Source organism: Antechinus flavipes, chromosome 4 (genome assembly GCF_016432865.1).
Source record: "Antechinus flavipes isolate AdamAnt ecotype Samford, QLD, Australia chromosome 4, AdamAnt_v2, whole genome shotgun sequence".
NCBI classification, from domain to species: Eukaryota; Metazoa; Chordata; class Mammalia; order Dasyuromorphia; family Dasyuridae; genus Antechinus; species Antechinus flavipes.
The window spans coordinates 109351731-109370705 of NC_067401.1; the positions used below are offsets into that span (position 1 = coordinate 109351731).

Consider the following 18975-nt stretch of genomic DNA (forward strand, 5'->3'; position numbering starts at 1 on the left):
TCATTTAAAATCAGTTTTATTGTGGCAACAAGTTCCTCCTTTTTGGTCAGAATCAAATCTTTATATTGAAAAATAAAACTAGCATCAAAGCAAGTCAAGCATTTCCAATCATTGTATGCCATTCTCTGTTCATTTTATGATATCTTTCCCAAACTGATCATCCACGTCCTTCTCTGTCAGAATGGTTTATAATCTACTTCCATGACAATACCAGTCCTATTTTTCTTCTTGCAACATATTCAATTCAATTAAATAAATGGAAATGGTGTGAAATTATAGTCTTAGAGACAGGAATACTTGGTAAGACTTTAAGATGCAGAATAATTGCTGCTCTGCATTGTTTGTGGGAGATTTCCTAACTCAAAGAAATCTCAGGTAAACAAAGAACAAAACAAATAAACCATGCAGAAGTACCTACTACTGACAGGTCTTGTGCTAGATTTGTTATACAAAGACAAAACCAAAATAGTACCTCTTCTGTAAGTGCTTAAATTCTAATGGGGAGATACAACATGTATACAAAATAACTCAAGGAAAAATAATCCTAATAACTCTGTATGAGATATGTGTGTGTTCCCTGAGAGTAGTTTAGCTGATCTTTAAAGATATATTTGAAGATATATAAAGGTGAGAGATAGAACATAGAATTCAGGGAATAACTCAGACTCCAGTTTGGCTAGAATGTAGAGATGCATTAAGTCTGTTCTAATAATAGCATTATTTAATCACTTCTTTTGTCTCTTCTTTTTGAATGAAGTGTATCTTTCTGTGTGAGAGGAAGCATGATGTAATGGAGATCACGATGGCTGTGGAGTCAGAAAAATGCTAGGTTCAAGTACTACTTCTGATAGAATCAATCAATCTACTTGTGTCATGAATGGCATGTCACTCACCCTCTTGGTGCCTAGGCAACTGGCTAAGATTACAAATAAGAATCTGCTTTGGTGAAGAGTCCCCACATTGAGAATTCATTGTAACTGATGAAATCACAGGTTCAAATAAAAAAAACTTTAAATTCTTCATAGCCATATTTCATTAATGAGTTGTAAGATCACAGAATTTAGGGCTGGAAGGATCCCTAGAATTCTGGGATCCATCTAATCTAATTCCCTTGTAGGTGAGAAAACAGGTTTACAGAGATTATGTATCTGAGCATTGAACCTAGCTAAGTGGGTGGATAGAGCACTTGGAGTTAGGAAGAAGTGAGTTCAAAACCAGTCTCAGCTGCTAATTATATGACACTAATTTACTAATTATTTGTCTCAGTTTCTTTATCATTAAAATGAGCTGGGAAAGGAAATACCAAACTAGTATCTTTGATAAAAGTCAGATACACTTAAAATGACTGAACAATCACAACATCTATCATAGACAACTAGCTTCAGTAGTATATATATGAAAATCTGCATCTGTTAAGAGGAAGAAGCGTCATATAGTAGAAAGAATGATTTGGAGTCAGGAGCTGGGTTTGAATGTTAACTCTGCCATTTACTTTTTTTTGAGGGGGAGGGTTTGAAGCAACTGGGTACTTGACTTGCCTGGGGTCACACAGCTAGTAAATGTTAATTGTCTGAGGTCACATTTGAACTCAAGTTCTTCTAACTTCTGGGCTAGTGCTCTATCTACTGTATTATCTAACTTCCCCAACTCTATAATTTACTACCTCTATGTTCTTTGGGCAAGTGACCTGTCAAAGGGGCTGGACTAGATCCTGGTTCCAAATCTATGATTCTTTGATCACTATTTCACCTTGTTTATTCTCCATGTTTTGTACATTTTTATAATGATATCAACAGCCATAGGTTTTGTTGTTACTCTTATTTGTGAAGATTGTCACAGGAAAATCATATTTTCTGCACTGAGGCTTTTGCCAGACAGTCCATCCCTGTCCTTTGAGGGTCAGGGCATTCTTTGTGCTGGAGAAGAACCTCAACTTTCTACTTCTGGGCCTAAGCTGCTACTTCCAAGGTCCTTGTCATACTTTGCCATACCACGTCATACCACAGATCACACATTAATCCAAGGGCAATAGCCCTAGTTTGCTCTACCTCTACCATCCCTTAGGATGCTGTTTTGGAGAGAGATTCAGTTCATGTCAATTAAAGGAAATACAAAGATTTCAAAAAAAAAAAAAATGCCTGTTTTATACATAGTATTTTATGACTAAGAAGCACTTGTTTTCAATTATTTAATTTGATGCTTATAACAGTCCTGTGATACAGATAGAACATTATTCTCATGTTTCAGATGAGGAAACTGAGACTCAGGGAAATCTAACTAGCCCAAGATCATAATTATTAAATCGCATAACCACAATCAGAGCTCAGATTGGTTTTGTTTGTTTTTTTTTTAACTCCAAATAATAGAATTCATAATATAGTAGAAAGAAATGACACACAGAAACAACTAAACAAAACAATACCTAATAGTAGCAATTCAGTCTTATAGGGCAGGACTTAGAATTGGAAAAGATGTGGATTAGAAGCCCTCTATGGACACTAGGATGAGCCTTAGCTTCCTCTTCCATAAAGTGGGGATAAAAATTCTTGCACCGATTCCCTGGAGCGTTGTAGAAGTCCTTCACTGTAAGCCTGAAAGGGTTGTAGAAATGAGTTATTATTATTATAGAAAGAGAAGTGCAGCTAAAGTGTTATGTGAGAGCTTGACAGAGGATCAGGGAAAGCTTTCTGGAAAAAGCAACATTTGAATTATGTTTTTTTTTAATCAATGACCAAGCATGGAGACTGTGTTTTGAGCTGAGTCTACACCCAGAGGAGCAGTAGAGAGGTGGTGGATGTGTTACTGTGGTGGACATCGAGTAGTACGATGGGCCACAGAACAGAATGAGTAGAATCTGGGTGTGCTATAAAGCTTGGGAAAGAACCAGCAAGAGGGAGAGGCAGGAGGGACTTAGATGCCAGTCAAGGAGTTTGAACTTTGCTGGGTAGGCAATCAAGAGCCATTATAGATTTCTGAGCTGGGAGTCACAGACCAAATTTATGATAAAAAAAAAAAACCAAACAACTCTTCTGGTGTCGGTGTGGAGGAAGGGTTGGAGGGGAGAGAGACCTTGTAGACTAGGGGCCGATGACAGCGGTGGGAATGGAGGATGGGACTGATGAGAGCTGAACGCAGGAAGTGGCCGAAGACAAAGGATGGAGAAGACGGCCTCACATACAACCCGTGGGCTCCGGATATAAGCATCTGAGAAGCGGAGCGTTTCAGAGGCCGGTAAGCCAGCTCCTAGTTGATACAAAAAGCCTGCTCGGCGATGTTGGCGGCCGGTACTAACGGACCAATCAGTTTCTTCCTGTGAGCCTACGACCCACCTGGATGCATAACCCGGGAGCGGGAAGGTGGGAGAGGGAGCAGAGACCGAGCGGAGGCACAGATGCCCCGGACGCATTTTCCCATCGAATCCTACTCTCAGAAGGGGAAGAAGCCACGTACGTCCTCATTTAACAGAGAACCGAATCGAGTCTCCGTTATAGTCGGTGATTTGCTCAAAGCCACTCAGGTAAGTGGATCTTGAGTCAGATTCTAGATTTGTTTTTGGTATCCAATGTACCTCCCTTTTGAATCCGATCCCCTCCTGGCCTTCCTCTCCCTTTTATGGGGAGACTTTTCCCAGAACTGGGGAATCTGGGAGGGCCGGGAGGCGCAGACTGATGGGGGAAGCAGAATGGAAAAGGGGGTTTGCCATGTGCCCTAATTACCCAGTCATCACCACCTAGAAAATGGAGCAGCTTTTTTGCTCCTCCTGGAACTACAATTCCCAAGCCCTCCAACTTAGGACATGCGCAGAAATTCTCCGGATCGGGAAGCCCGTTCCGCCCAGGCCAGGACTCCATTGCCCAACGTGCACCTCGGCGTTCCGCTCTCCCCATTTCTTCCTTAACTACTATTCCCGACAGGCTCAGCAGCGGTGGACTGCAATTACCGGCACACCTGGCGGCTCGCTCTTCTACCCAACTCTCTCTCCCGAGCCGGCTAACTTTTCCCAGAAAGCCAAGCGGCTCAGTTTTGTCCTCTCACGTGCATAGGTGAGAGGCGGAGTCGGAATTGAGTGTATCCCCGGATCTAGAGGTGAGGCGCTCTGGGATCCGGGCGAGAGGCGTAACTTGTTGCTTTCACCTTCTGCTGGAACGTGGTTTGTCTGGGTAAGGTTCGCGGAGATCCTGAGCCTGGGGTGTTGAATGTGCCGAGATGAGGAAGGGTCAGTCAGCTAAAGCTTGACAGCTATCTGACAGCAGGAGGCGGCAGGGAAGCGGGCTTTGGGAGGGGACAGGGTCTTTCCTCCGTGCTCTCCCCCTCCCCCTTGCCAGCGGTTATCCGGGCGAAGACCGGGGGAGGGACTCGGTGCCCCGGGGAAAGCCTCCCCCGACGCCCCACTGCGAGTTTGTTAGGAGAGGGGCGCCCCGGAAAGTTTGTTCTCCCAAAGAGGCTTCGCATGGAGTTTGCGTGGCCCTTGCTGAGGAAATTGTCCCGAGTCTTCAAGTAATAGGAAGGTGGCTTTAGCGTTAGAAGGGACCTGAGAGGTCTTCTCGTGTAACCCCTACGTTAGTGTGAAGCCTGGGACTGCCCGGGACTGACTTACAGGGATTAGGTCATCAGAGTCACAGAATTTGAGCGTCGGAACGGAATCGCTTAAAGGAACCCATCATTTCTTAAGCACCTACTGTGTGTCAGGCACTGGGTTACAAGCATCTCATAATCACCTTGGGGCACAGGTGCTACTATTATCACCTTTTACAGTTGGGGTAACAGAGGCACTTGCCCAACATCTGAGTTTGGGCTTGAACTTGGGTCTTCCTGATTCCAGACCCACAGCCCTATGCTTGTAGGAGAACTTGGCCCGTGTGTCCCCAAACCTGTTCTGTCCTGGTCACACCACATCTGCACTATTATGCTTAGTTCTAGGCAGACATATTTTAGGGACACTAATAAGCCAAAGATTCCTTAGAAGAGGGCCATTGAGATGATGAAGATCCTCCATTAAGGAATTAGAGTTTTGGGGATTCAGCCTGGAGAAGAGGAAGCTCTGTAGGAACAGACTGAAACTCTTTAAGAACTTGAAAGGCAAAAAGGTGGGATTCCGCTTGTTCTGTTGGGCCCTAGAGACAGAAGCAGAAGTTTTGGGTCGAAATTGCAAAGTAACACATTGAGGCTTATTTAGTCCAAAAACCCACCTTCCTACCAGCCATCCAGAAGTAGAGTGGGCTGCCATTTATCGGTTCTGTTATCCCTCCTTTGATGTCTTTAAGTGGCAACATGGAGACCCACTTATCGGATGTGTTGCAGGGTCATCAGCTTAGGGGCCAGAAGGGAGTCCTACATGTCACCTCCAACCTTCTTTGTTTTACAGTTGATCCCTACGTGTTAGGGGATTTGCCCAAAATCACACCAAGGGCAGGATTTGAGTGGTAGCACAGTGAAGAGCACATGTCTGGAGGCAGAAAGACTCAACTTCCTGAGTTCAAATTCATCCTCAGATAATTCCTAGCTGTATGACCCAGGACTCCTCTTTGTCTCAGTTTCCTCATCTGTAAAATGACCTGGAGAAGGAAATAGTAAACCACTCCAGTATCTTTGTCAAGAAAATCCCAAAATGGGATCATGGAGAGTCAAACATGAGCACATCTACTCAGACCTGGAGAACTGAAATGTAGCCTGCTGGTTGATTTACCTGTTACATCTCTTAGCCTACTTTAGTTCAGCCACCAGAGTGATTTTCTTAAAGCATAGATCTGACCATTAAACTCTTCCCTTGATAAAACTCCCAGTGGCTCCAAATTTTGTCAGCCACAGCTTTTCATAACCTAGCCCTTCATCTTATGCCAATTCTGCCCCCATGTGCTCTTTGATTGGTGATACTGATCTTTGCCATTCCTCTAATAAGACACTCCAGAAATTATTTCCTATTTTTCCTTGTTTGTACAGTTGTTTACATGTTTTTGCCCTAAATTGGAAGCTATTTGAGGGCTTTGCCTTTTCTTTACATCTCCAGCACTTAGTATAGAGCCTAGCTCACAATAAGTGCTAAATAAATGACTTAAGTCTGTTGACAGTTTTTTCTAGGTACATGAAGAACTGTTATATAGAAAGAGGGTTAGATTTAGAACTTACTATGTAAGTTACTGAACATAGTTTACCTCATTTAAAAAAAAATTGAACAAGTAGAACTTATTTGAAAATGGCAAATGTTTCATGAAAATTAGTGAATTTTCCGTCTTTGGAAAATAGTGTATCATAAAGGGCTGAAACTCTGAATAAGTGCACTGCAATCAGACAACTGAGCACTTAAGGCTAATTACCTATTGGACAATACTCTATTAGCATATGCTTGGAAAATGGTCCTTCTCACTATTCTGTGCTGGCTTGATCTTTTGGTTTATACAGAGAATTGTAGGGGGGATTAGGGGGTGGAGTAAGACAAGCCAGAATCACTTCGAAGGAGGACAAAGAGGGGAGAGGAGGTTGGTGGCTAGACTTGTGAAGTTTCGTCCATCTCCTTTTCTTCTTCTCCTAAAGACTAAGGACTTTTGCTGATCCTGACTCTGGCTAATCGTGAGGTTAACAGGGAGCTAACTTGGGACATCACAGCGCATGGTTGACCATTTAATGGAAGTTTTGAGGAACAGGGTGTCTTACATGGAAAAAGAGATTAGATGATCTTTTTGATCTCTTCTAGTCGAAATCCTGGGGATTCTTTTGGGCTAGAAACAACTTTTTTGTCTTGTCAGCTTTCTCTTCCCTTTTGGTTCCCTCTAACCTTATATCTTCAGTCCCTGGGTTGACTGATGACATTTCTGGTTTGGACAACTGACTTTAGTGTTCTATTCTCCTTGTCTCCTTTCACCAAGATACTGTCTTCCCAACCTCCAGACATGCGTCTATCAGCCTTGCTAGCCATGGCCGTCAAGGCTGACTTGCCTCGTAACTACCGCTATGGAATGAGCCGACCTGGAACCATGGCGGAGAAGAGGAGAAACCCTCCCTGGAAAAGACCACGTCCAGTTCTTGTGGAGCCTATACCTGAGGATTCCTGGAATGTGTATTGTGGGGACACGGTGAGGAATGCAGAGCTGACAGGTAGGGGTGTTGGAGCTAAAGGGAAAATAAGCCTGAGGTTCTTTCTCCCACTACAAATGTGTACCTACAGGTTGAGATCCTGGAGGGCAAAGATGCTGGGAAGCAGGGCAAAGTGGTTCAGATCATCAGAGAGAGGAACTGGGTTATCTTGGAAGGACTGAACACGGTAAGTAGGGACTGGGACCTTCTGAAGGCATTGGTTTTTGTCAACCCCACTTTTTTGCTCCCTTCTCTACCAAAAATCAATCAGTGATAACAGCAAAGGGAGGGATTGAGTGTTGAGCACTATCTCTCAGTTTAAATCCCCAGTATAGTCCCTGGGTGAGGTGAGAGAGGGGCTTCCTTTTGTCTGTTTCTGACTTCCTCACCTTTCCCTCCACAGCATTTCCGAATTGTTGGCAGGTACAAGGATTACCGGGGGACCATGGTCCCCAGCGAGGCTCCCCTGCTTTTTCGCCAGGTCAAGCTTGTGGATCCCACTGACAGGCAAGAGGAAACCTTTTGGAGGATTGTGAGGGCAGAAGCCTAGCATTTCTAGGTGGTGAAAAGGATAGAATGCTGGACTTACAATGTCAGAAAGCCCTGATTTTGGAATCCTGCTCCAGATACTTGTTTGCTATGTGACCTTAAGCAAGCCCCTCATCATCTCTGTACATTACATCACCTGAAAAATAAGGAGCCTTTATGGTAAATTCTCACATTTCAAAAAAATGATCATCATGGCGTGGGATTGAGACAGAACTTCAGGAAATGCTGCCTTGTGGGCAAAGAGCAGGGTTAACATTTTGAAGAAGAAAAGTCAGGTTACCTTTATTGCAAGAGATTATTTAGACATCACTCAGGATTTCCTAAGAGTCAGAAGAATTCAGTCTTTTATATCCTATGTAGTTGATTCTTTGTGGTTGGAGAAAGGATATGGGGTCTTACAAACTGTTTCACTCTCCTTCCCTGCAGAAAACCAACTGAAGTGGAATGGAGATTTACAGAGGAAGGTGAGCGCGTACGAGTCTCCCTGAGGACAGGAAGGATCATCCCAAAGCCCGAGTTCCCTAGACCTGATGGCATCGTCCCTGAGCAGTGGATTGGTGAGTCAGGTTGTACAGGAGAGAGATCTTAATAGGGATGGGCTGCTTTTCATATGAGGAGTCTCTTGGGGTAGTATCACTGGTATGGACATTGAGTTTGAGGTAGTAATGTGGGTGAGAGATATCTGCTCTCCGAGAGGGCAGAACTAGAAGGTATATGAATTCGAAGAAGCTGATGAGATCTATCTTTTTTGGAAGACCAGGAAACCCCTTCTAGTTAGGTGAGTGGCCAGGGGTATACTGGGCCTTAAGTCAGAAAGATGTGAGTTCAAATCCAGGCTCATTTACTAGCAGCATGAACACTACCTACCTTCTAAGGTTATCCCCTCAAATGAGATGTTTGTAAAGCTTTTAGCACAGTGTTTGGCACATAGTAGGCACTTAATGTTTATTTCCCTCTTTTTGCTTTAGGATCTGTCTTTAGGATCTCAAGAAACATGCAGAGTTGGGGGGGGGGAATCAGGGAAAATGGGATGAAGGGGCTGGAGCAGCATTTCTGGGGTGCTGGTCTCAGAGAGGAGTGGCGATGGGCATTTCCAAAGGCAGATTTTGGTTCAGTTTGAAGAAAACTTGCCAACAACAAGCTGGTTGCCATTGTGGGCAGTGAAGCAGCTGAGCACTTCCAGAGGATGCTCAGAAAAGATTTCTGCCTGGCACAGGTCAGGCTAGGCTAAACAGCTTCTAAGACTCCTTCCAACTCTGTAGTTTGTGTGTCCCTAATATAACATCATGACTCTACAGATGGTCCCAAAGATACATCAGTGGAAGATGCTCTGGAGAAAACTTACGTCCCCTGTTTGAAGACCCTGGGAGAAGAGGTAATGGAAGCAATGGGCATCGTGGAGACTCGGAGACACAGGAAAATCTACTGGTATTAAAGTTATAGCAGGGACTGTCTTCTTCCCACCATTGTCTCCACCCAAGATCATGACCCCAGAAGTCTGAGAAATTGCCTTATTTACTATTGTCCAATAAAGGATTTTCTGAGGAATGTGTAGACTTTTGACTTATAGGAAGAATAAAGGAACTTGCTGAGCTACATTTCCTCAGTGATGCTGCACTGAATTAGTCAGAGATTAAGCATTAAGAAAGCCTCCCAGATGTCCAGGAATGACATGCTATGAATCTTATCTTTTTCCTTTCCAAAGGAAACCATATGGCATGGTGGCAGGGAGGGTCAGAAGCCAACCTTGTTTATTTCATAGGTGAAGAAACCACCAGAAAGGAGAGATAACTGGACAAGGTCCTTCTCCTCAATGGGCCTCTTTCACCACATTTAAAATAAGGGGGTTAGAGTGAATGATCACCCAGTTACCTTACAGTTCTAAATTCTATAATCTGAGGACTCCATTGTGACTGAACCAGGAAGGCAGAAATGTGGCCAGTCAGCCTTGTCAGTAGGTGAGGGGAGAGGAGTGGTAGAGGACTTAATCTAAGGGACATCTGTGAAGTACAACAGAGACCTGAGTGGCAGGGGTTCTACATTCGGTGCCCAAGATGTACCCTTCGGGTAGGGTTTACCTACCTTCAGTCTAGGTGGTGCAGTGGATAGAGTGCTGGTCCTGAAATCAGGAAGACTGAGTTCAAATTTGACTTCAGACACTAGCTGTGTGATTCTAGGCAAGTCACTTAGCCCCAACTGCAAGCAAAACAACAAAAATCTCCCCTTTTCTCATACTGCATTTAGATAAATGAGGCAGGAGGATTTAAATTTTTTAAATGATTTTTAGAAGGGTCATTTTTATATAACAAGTAAAAAAAATCATCTTAAGATACAAGAAGAGATAGGGATAGGCCAAAAAGTAAAAGATGTGGTTCCCTAAGTGAGAGAGGATTAGCTCCAGGACCTTCATCTCTCTCAAGGCCACACATATCTTGGGAAAGTGGAGAGTTTTAAAGGGTCTCGAAGTCTCTGTTCCTCTTAACACTGTCAGCTTTCCTTGATTTCCAGGTCCGAAAGTGCTGGGCCCAGTGGGGTTTTAGTGGCCACCAAGACCAAATTTCGAGGAGATAGTTCAGGCCTGAAGACAGGGAGAAGTTCTGCGTGGCAACCTGAGTTGGGAAGAAGGGAGGCTCAAGATGTTAGAAGCCGCCCTTGGGTATCCAACCTGAAAGCCTCCCCATGGGAGAGATCGTTTGAGTATCCCTTGGTTCCCTGGGAGGTTGGGGCTCCCTGGCATTAGAAGGCAGTAGCAGAGAATAAGGGGGACAGTCTTGATGATGCCACCTGCTGGGGCACTAAGCTGAGCCTTGTCAGCATCAGCCTCTCCTTCTGTTCCACTTGTGCTGGGACTCACCTTGTTCCTGGAGGAAAAGCAGCCGATCCAGGAGGATTAGTGTCTCCACTAACGGTGCCAACAGCAGCGCTAGGCTGAAGAATGCCACTACCCGATGTTCCTGTGCTAGGCAGGCGTGTAGGAAAGCCAGGTCCAGGGGCAGCCCAGGGTCTAGTCCCACCCGCTGCAGCCCTCGCCGAATATACCTGCAGGGCAGTGAGTGGCAACAAAAGCATTTTAGGGTAGTGGAGATTCTCCTCTTGGATGTGTCCCGAGATGGAACCTTCCACAAGTCCTTTCCAGATTCTACTTTAAAAAGGCCAGGCCAAGATCTGGAGTAAGACCTCTAGCCTAGAGGCTTAGAGACATCTTCACCTTCCCAACCCTTCACTGAAGTGCCTCTTCCCTTTTGTACCCCCATGCATCCCCGTTCCTTACTCTTCCAAGGGCAGCTCATGGGCCCTTGGGATGCTTTGCACCCCAGGTCTGCAGAGTCCTGGCTGCGCATCCCGGATTACTGTCTCCAATGCCGCTCTGTAGCAGTGGGTGCGGAGGGAAGGGCCTCCTCCCCGAAGCCGCTCTGCGTACTCTTCCAGAGCATGGCAGGCACCCTCTCGGAACTTGTAGGGCAGGCTGTGGCCCTGGAGTCCACTAACCCACCGGCTTAAGGGGTAGCCCCCAGGGGTGGTCAGCTTCATGTAGCAGCAGCCCACAGATGCCAAAGCCACTGCTTCAGGACAACAGGCAAAGTGCTGTAGTATCGTCACACTTAGGTCCCCACAAGCGTGGAGGCCAGTCAGGAGCAGGCGTCGAGTGGGGGCCTGGGCTGCCTCTGATGTCAGGGGAGACAGGAGATCCTGAGACAAGGCAGCTGGGTCTACCCAGCTAACGACATGATTTGGGAGGCGGTGTGAGGTAGCTGAGATGATCTAAGGGGAAGGAAAAACCAGCTCTTAGCACAGTGCCTAGCACTTCATAAATACTTGGTACATTATAAGAGCCTTAATTCAGTAATACCTAGTCTCTAAAATAGGGATGAGGAACCTTTTTTCTGCCAAGGGTCATTTGGATATTTACAGCATCATTCAAAGGCCATATAAAATGATCAATTGATAGAACACAAACAATGGGAGGTGGTTATACCTAAGGATATGTACCTAAAAATCATTGGCTGTGATTGCCTTGGCAAATAATTTCTCATAGGATATAGAGGGAAAGCTGGATGTTCCCCATCCCTTCCCTAAAAAATTGAAGAATTTGAGTTAGAAAGAACATTGTTTTGGAAATAACCAAGTCCAACTCCCTAATTTTGTACTGGTGATGGAATAGCCCAGGAGAAGCCATATCACTGTCACAATCACAGCAAGAGCAAAGCTTAGATTTGAACTCGAGATCTTACCAGTTGAAAGAAAATATTCTTTCCACTTGGACAGAACAAAGAAGGCATCACATTGCCTTTCTTCCGTATATTTAATCAGGCTAGTATTCTGCTTACCATCACCTTTCTCCAAATGTTCATAATTCTTTGGTACCAAGAGTCCTTCACCATCTGGTACCATCATACCTTTCCAGCATTCTCTTCCAAGTCCCCTAAAACCTTGGGGGGCGGGAGCCTCTCACCACCCCTAGAATGATCGTTCATTCTTTTTATTAAATTCCTACTCCTTTATGTCAACAAATCCAATTCATGTGGGAAGCCGCTTCTGACTACCTCTTTCAGCCCTCTTGGACTTCACCTAGCAATCTGCTTCAAATCTGCTCCCCTACCCCCCTACTTGGTATTACTGTGTACCTGCTAAATAGGTAACACTCTCTGTGTTTGTCTTAAACTCCCTTTCTTTCCTCTGCTGTCATAATCTGTAGCCCCAGCAGGGTTTGTGATAATCAGGGGCTGGGGATGAGATGTTGTGGAGTCAAGATCCTTCTCCCCCAAGGTCAAGAGTGAAGGCAACAGATTGGAATAGGCCAGGTCTGTCCTGAGGAGAAAATCTAAAATTATTTGATTCTGACAGCAGGGAAGATAGTTATAAATGCATGTCTTTCTGGCCCTAGTCTTTAGAGCTGCAGAAGAACCCCCAACTGGAAATCTGGTCCAGGAATTCTTGGGAATCACTGTTACAATCCCTGTTATAAATGCTGTTAAATATCATGAACTGTATCATATATTGCCAGGTCCCCTCCCAAGAAGAGAAGCTTTTCACTATCTTCTTCCCAAGGTCAAAGATGGGAGGCAAAGCTGCGCAAAAAGACAGGAAGGAGATTGAGGCTGGGAGTCCAGATGTTGGAAGTGAAGACAGCTCAAGTGGAATAAGGTCATTTCTGCATCAGAGAAGCCTGGCGAGGCTCTCCCAACCATCTTCTTGGAGATGGAGTCTTACCTGTGGTTTCCTCCGTTCTTCCTTCTTCAGGGTACTAAGGAGTTCCTGGTCCAGATGCTGGGCTCTTTCCACCAGTCTCCTATCCATTTCAATACCAGTCACAGAGAGCCCCAGACCCAAGGCCAGGAACCGGGTGAGATGACCCTGCAGCCATGAGGGTAGGGGTCAAAGTCTTATCTCATTTGTCCTTTCTATCCTTCCCATTAGGGGTTCAGCGGCCTAAGATCACATTAGAAAGTTTGGGGCAAGATTCAAATGTCCCTGTCTCAGTCCAGTCTCTTGTATATTTTCCTCTTTCCTCCCACAGATCAAATCCTTTCTTTTGACCCTTTTCCAACTCTATAGCTTATGGTACCATGCCTTTATTTCCCGCTTTATTTAAACCCAGCATAGATCCAGGGTGGACTACTGCCTAAATTCTACCCAACTTGGAGTTGTCTTCCCAATAGAGAGGAAGGTGACAGACCTAGGGAGGTCCCATCTGGACTCACCTGGCCAGAGCCCACATCCACCACTTGATTGCAGCCTGTAAGATCACTCAGTTTCTTCACCAGCTGGGAGAAGGGATTTAGGAGAAGAAGAGAAATCTCTCAGCCACTGGCTCAGAAAAAGCAGAAGCCAGTAACTCAGGAAGAGAGCATCAGGGGAGTCTGCTGAATGAAAGGATCAGCACAGAAAGCCAAGATAGGCAGAAACTAGAGTAGGATGTTAGGTGGGAAAGAATGTGAGAGACAGAGGAAGAAAACAGGTCCCTGCTCTTCTCAGAGAACAGAACCTGGCTTAACTTGCTCCAGTCTGGATCATGGAATGAAGAAGTCTACCCCAGACCATCTTAACCCAACTCTCCACAAATTCCACAAGCCTCAGGGGCTACGGATGTGACAAAGGGAGGGATTTGGAGACAAACACAAAGAATGCTATATACATATATACAGAGAGGTAGTCACTAACCAAGACAGAAAAGAAAAGCAGAGAAATGTAGTAGCTAGAGAAGAGGAGAAACATGGGATGGGGGCAGTTGTGGCCTTTTGAGTCCTTGGGAGGAGAGAAATGGCCATATTTTCCTCCTCTGCCCTCCCCAAGTCTACCGCCCCATACTTCCCTCAGTTCTCCCTTCTTATTACCAGGCCATTCCTCACCTCTCCCAATCGCCTTATCTCATGTTGTTTCTTGGGCTTGACATGTTTCCGGAATTGGGCTGCCAGCCGGGAGCTCTGGCTCGGGTTCTCCTGGAACTCCGATGGGCCTAGGGACTCAGGTGTCCGGGTAAAGGCCAGGGCACGGGCAGTAGCTTTCAGGGCCAGAAGGGTCAGTGGCCACACTGATCTGTACCTGAGACAGCCCAGGCCCTCCTGTGAATGTTCCCACCACAACCAGAACAGATTACTTGACCACAAAATGAAGTGCTTATGAAGCCTTTGGGCAAAATGACCATGCCCATGAATTACAGATGTTTACATTAAAACTAGCTCTTAATAATTCTTGTTTACCTGAAAACTATTCCCATACCTGATCTTTTCCCCAGCACTAGGCATCTCAAGTAGCATGGTAGAAATCTGGGGTGGAGTCAGCCCATCTAAGACTTCTTGCCATGAGCTGGGGAGCTTCTCCCACAAACAGTCTGTAAAAAATTCCTACAGAAGAGAAAATCAGTCAGTAACTGCTTATGTTGGAGGCCCCCAAGCTGTCTGTCACCACTACCCAAGACAGGGATGCATATTTCTAGGTGTTTTGGATCCTAATTCTTAAACAGGAAAAGACAGAGACTTTTTCTCCTATCTACTTTTTGCACGTATATTGATGATGGAAAGATGGAAATTTGGAGATCTTCTTGATCTGAAAAATGAAAATTGGACTAGATGATCTCAAAGTTCTTTTCTACCTGGAGCCTAGGAGCATGAGTAGTTAACTAACTTTCCCAAGATCATAAAGATAGCAATCCCAGGGCCAGGATTTGAATTCGTGTCATCTAATGCATCCCTGGAACTTGGATCATTTAGGCTTTAATTGGAAATACAAAAGGATGATGGACAAATGAAATCCCCAAATATATACTTTGCATTACCCACCCATTTCTTTTTCCATAAACACATCCCTCCATTCCTGCCCTTAAACTACTCCAATCCTAGACTTATTTACAATAATGTAGGCATCCAGGATGAATCCATAGAGGGGAAGAACACGGGTCAGGTCCACAGCTAATTGCTTCCTTCCTTCCAAAGAGAGGTTCCTGGCAGCAAGGCCAGGCATCCTGAGGACCTAGAGAGCAAGCACATAGAAAACTCCAGATGAATCCCTTCCTGCCCCTAATTAATGTGAAGAAAGATCTGTGCAATTTAGTGAGCTTAGGCTGTCTCTAAGAATAAGATACTTTGTCCTAGTATGGGATACTGGCTACTATGTTCAATTTTGAAGCACTTTATTTCAGAAAGAGCATTGATGAACTAGAAAGTACCCAAAGGAGGTAGATGAGGAAGACAAGAGGGATCTTGAGGATGTTTAGCTTAGAGAAGCCCTGGGAGGACATAATAACTGTCTTCATTTTTCTGATGACTATCATGGAAGAGGGATTGGCCCAGAGGACAGACCTCAGAGCAATGGGTAGAAGCTGCAAAAAATAAGATTTAGGCTTTACCGAAGCTAAGACTTAATAACAGAACTACTGAAACATGGAATGGGTTCTTTATCACTTTCACATCAATTCAGGGATGCAGCCCTGTGGAATCTTGTGGGTTCTGCATGTAGAGCCCATACTTAGACTGGTTTATAATCCCATACAGAGTTTCATAACTGAATGTGGAGTCACAAAATTGATTTATTATCAGTAAATGTTTGATTTGTATACCTATATGCCAAGGGTGACATAAATATTTCTCAAGTGAAAAGGGGTCATGTGTGAAAAGTTTAAGCAGTCCTGCACTAGACAATCTCTGAAGACCCTTTTGTGATCCCTAATGACCAAAGCTTTGACCACTGGCCCTTGGAGATACTAGGAATCTGTCTCCTATTCAAGTCCCACTACCTTTACACCACGAGGAAAGAGTTATAGGAACACTGACTGTCAAAAGTCAGAAAGAATCTTGGACACCATATACTTCATATACCTTGTCTTTGAAACCTGGGGAAACTAATACCTATGGTGATGCTCTTCATCTCATGTTCTGCCTCTTTCCCTTGAGGCCAGATTCTAAGGTGCTTATAATTGATTCTAGCAAAAACATTACTAGTATTGATATATCACTTTGAGATTTGCAAAGCACTTTACAAATATGATCTCATTTGAGTTTTTAGATGATATTTGGAGATAGATAAAATTATCCCTATTTTCAAATAGGAAGCTAAAGCAGACAGATTTAAGTCACTTGACCAGGGTTATACAGCTAATGTCTATAGCCAAATCTGAACTGAAAGCTTTCTGCATTCAGATCTAGCCCTCCATTTGCTTTGTCATCTGGCTTCCTAGATTTAAAAAAAAAAAGAAGAGCAGCTATAGTACCAATAAGAAAGAAGATAAGATCTTCATATTTACAGCAGACTTCTGTTTTTGTAGTCATAAAGAACTGGAAACTAAGTAGGTACCCACCGTTTGGGTATGAATTATGGCAGATAAATATAACAAAAGCTTGGACTGAAAGAAATGAAAAAAGTTATTTCAGAAAGACCTGAGAGGACTTGTACGATATGATAAAGAGTTAAGTGAGCTGAACCAAAATATATAACATCGATTCTATGAAAACGAAAAATTCTGAAAATATTTGACAACTAATCAATTTAACAATCAAACATAATTTCAGAGGAATGATGAATGCTGTACACCTCTTGCCAAATGATGAATTGATATGCAGAAAAAATTTTTTTGTCTAATGTGGCAAATTGTTTTGACCATGAAACAAGGGCCCCGATTTTTTTTCCAATGGTTGGGAGGAGGTGGAAGAAAAAAAAACTAAATGATATATATATTTTTAAATGAATGAAAAAAACACAGGCAGGAAAGACATTTGTTTTAAAATTTTATTTTATTAAAAACAGAAAAGGAAAGAAAAGCAAAACAAAACATAGCATTGTCAAGTGCTCAGCAGAACATCAGGGAAATTTCAAAATATATACCAAATTACCAGTTCAAGAAAAGGAAAGACATTTATAAAGCACCTATTATGTACCAGAAACTTTACAAATATCACATTTAAGACTCAATAACCTTGGGAAGTAGGTGCTGTTATGATTGAGGACAGTGAGGTAAACAGGTGAAGTTGCTTGCCCCAAGGTGTCACAGCTAAGAAGTGACTGAAATTGCTAAGGCCCCTTTCCTCACTCCCCTGCTGGTTCTACTTAATTTGCCAATTATCTTTAGAAAAATGACTAATTTCCTGGCTATTCCACCAATAAGACATCCCATCTTTCTGCTTGAAGCATTTTCTCCAGATATTCCCTAATTATTTTTGCTGAGGCAATTGGGGTTAAATGATTTGTTCAGGGTCACATAGTTAGGAAGTGTTAAGTGTCTGAGAGCAGATTTGAACTCAGGTCCTCCTGACTTCAGGACTGGTGCTCTATCCTCTGCACCACCTAGCTGCCCTGATGTCACTTATTTCTATAACACTCTCCTTCCTTTAATTACTAACCTCCCTGGCTTCCTCGAAGCCCCAACTAAAATCCCATCCTTAGGATCCCAACTGGAACTTGTCAGCTGGGTAACACAGCTTTCCTTTTTTCTTTCTTAGCTAAAAACCTCCCAAGATATGTAGGGGTTTACCAGCTAGATTTCTTTGTTAAGGACTGTGTCTTGAAATTACTCTAGATCCCATTGACTGGCCAACAATCAGGCCAAGCCTCAGTTGGTCTTTGTTAGGATTCAGACTGACTCGAGTGAAAGGAAATAGCTAGGGAATCCCCCTTGACCAGAAACCCTGAGGGTCTTATCCTCTCAGATTGGATATTTTTTGGGGGAGGGGCCTAGATAAAAGAGGCCATTCCTTGCCTCAACCCTGAGCTTTAACTACAGAATAGATTTTGCCTCAGTCAAACAGATCTGTTAAATACCACTACATCCAGGGCTATCTCCAGTCCTCCTGATCTGGATGTTTCTGGAGGAGAAAGTGAGGCAGGTGACCTTGCACAGCTCTCCCTCCCTTAAATTCAACTTACTTGCATGTCATGGCCATCACCTCCCTCTTCGAGAATACAGGACAAACGTTTATCCTGGATATGGTTAAGTACAGATTTGAGTATATGTTGTCTTCCCATTAGATTGTAGGCTCTTGGAGGTCTCAAACGGCCTTTTGCCTATGTCTGTATTTCCAGCACAGAGCACAGTGGCTGGCACATTAAACTAGTGCTTAATGTTGACTATTTCCTATTTATCCAGTTTACAATTTGCTCCGGGGGTGTTTTTGCACACTGTATCCAACATTAGGCTGTAATCTTGAGATTAGGAACTGGTATTTTGCCTCTTTTTGTATCCCTAACACTAAGCACAGCAGCTAGCTTGTAGGAGGTGCTTAACAAATGTTTACTTCCTATTTATCCTGTCCGTTGCTTGCTTTGTGTGTGTACACACATATATACACATATATGTTCGCATGAAGCCTTCGCAATGACATTCTAAGCTCCTTTAAGGCAGGGGCTATCTTTTGCTTCTTTTAGTATCCCCAGCACTTAGCACGGGGATTGGCACATTGTGGGCACTTAATAAATGTTCGCTGATTAACTCAGCGAAAATAACTCAGAAAGGGGGGCGGGGAGAGAGAAGCGAGCCGGGTTCCTGGGACCCTCTCGCTCATTGGTGGTCTCGAGTCACAGAGCCCAGACACGTGCCCGAGAAAAGGGGGAGGAGATAGCGTGGGAACGTAACGACGTCACAGAGCAGTAACGCAGGGCAACGTCTCGCGCTGGGCGGCGTGGGGCGGAGCCTCCAGGCCCTAGCAGGGATGAGGGCAAAGGAAAAGGCTACCCCAACAATCCCTGGCTCCGCCCCCCCCATCCTCCTCCCGGAAGTGAGGCCCGACCCCACGGCGCCCCCCGGCCCCACTCCCCTCAGTCCCCTACCTTACCGTCCGAGTTGTACTTCCAAGGGGCTCGAGGGGCCGGGGAGCGCGTGCCGCCCCCGCCCCCGCCGATCCCCCCGTCACCTCCCCCACCGCTTCC

At 44.4% G+C, this 18975-nt stretch overlaps 2 protein-coding genes and 1 long non-coding RNA gene across 6 annotated transcripts; 1 reads left to right on the forward strand and 2 right to left on the reverse strand.

Moving 5' to 3' along the window:
• On the reverse strand, positions 1-3168 carry LOC127559767 (uncharacterized). Its single transcript, XR_007953206.1, has 2 exons — positions 3070-3168; positions 1-2591 (listed from the first exon to the last, which is right to left on the reverse strand). It is a non-coding gene; the product is annotated as an uncharacterized LOC127559767 (long non-coding RNA).
• A 249-nt stretch (positions 3169-3417) lies between these two features.
• Positions 3418-9168, forward strand: MRPL24 (mitochondrial ribosomal protein L24). Of its 4 annotated transcripts, none has more exons than XM_051993771.1 (7): positions 3418-3517; positions 3915-4160; positions 6864-7070; positions 7163-7258; positions 7475-7578; positions 8047-8177; positions 8919-9168. In XM_051993771.1, exons 3-7 carry the CDS (start codon positions 6888-6890, stop codon positions 9053-9055), a joined length of 651 nt encoding a protein of 216 aa, XP_051849731.1. In that variant the 5' UTR covers positions 3418-3517; positions 3915-4160; positions 6864-6887; the 3' UTR covers positions 9056-9168. The 4 variants fall into 4 exon arrangements, with proteins under 4 accessions (XP_051849731.1, XP_051849730.1, XP_051849732.1 ...); XM_051993770.1 differs by having other exon boundaries at positions 6886-7070; XM_051993772.1 differs by having other exon boundaries at positions 3915-4086.
• A 153-nt stretch (positions 9169-9321) lies between these two features.
• Positions 9322-18969, reverse strand: METTL25B (methyltransferase like 25B). Its single transcript, XM_051993766.1, has 9 exons — positions 18882-18969; positions 14971-15090; positions 14341-14465; positions 13971-14163; positions 13323-13385; positions 12832-12975; positions 10892-11382; positions 10475-10659; positions 9322-10229 (listed from the first exon to the last, which is right to left on the reverse strand). Exons 2-9 carry the CDS (start codon positions 15079-15081, stop codon positions 10108-10110), a joined length of 1434 nt encoding a protein of 477 aa, XP_051849726.1. The 5' UTR covers positions 15082-15090; positions 18882-18969; the 3' UTR covers positions 9322-10107.
• Positions 18970-18975: the final 6 nt, after the last annotated feature.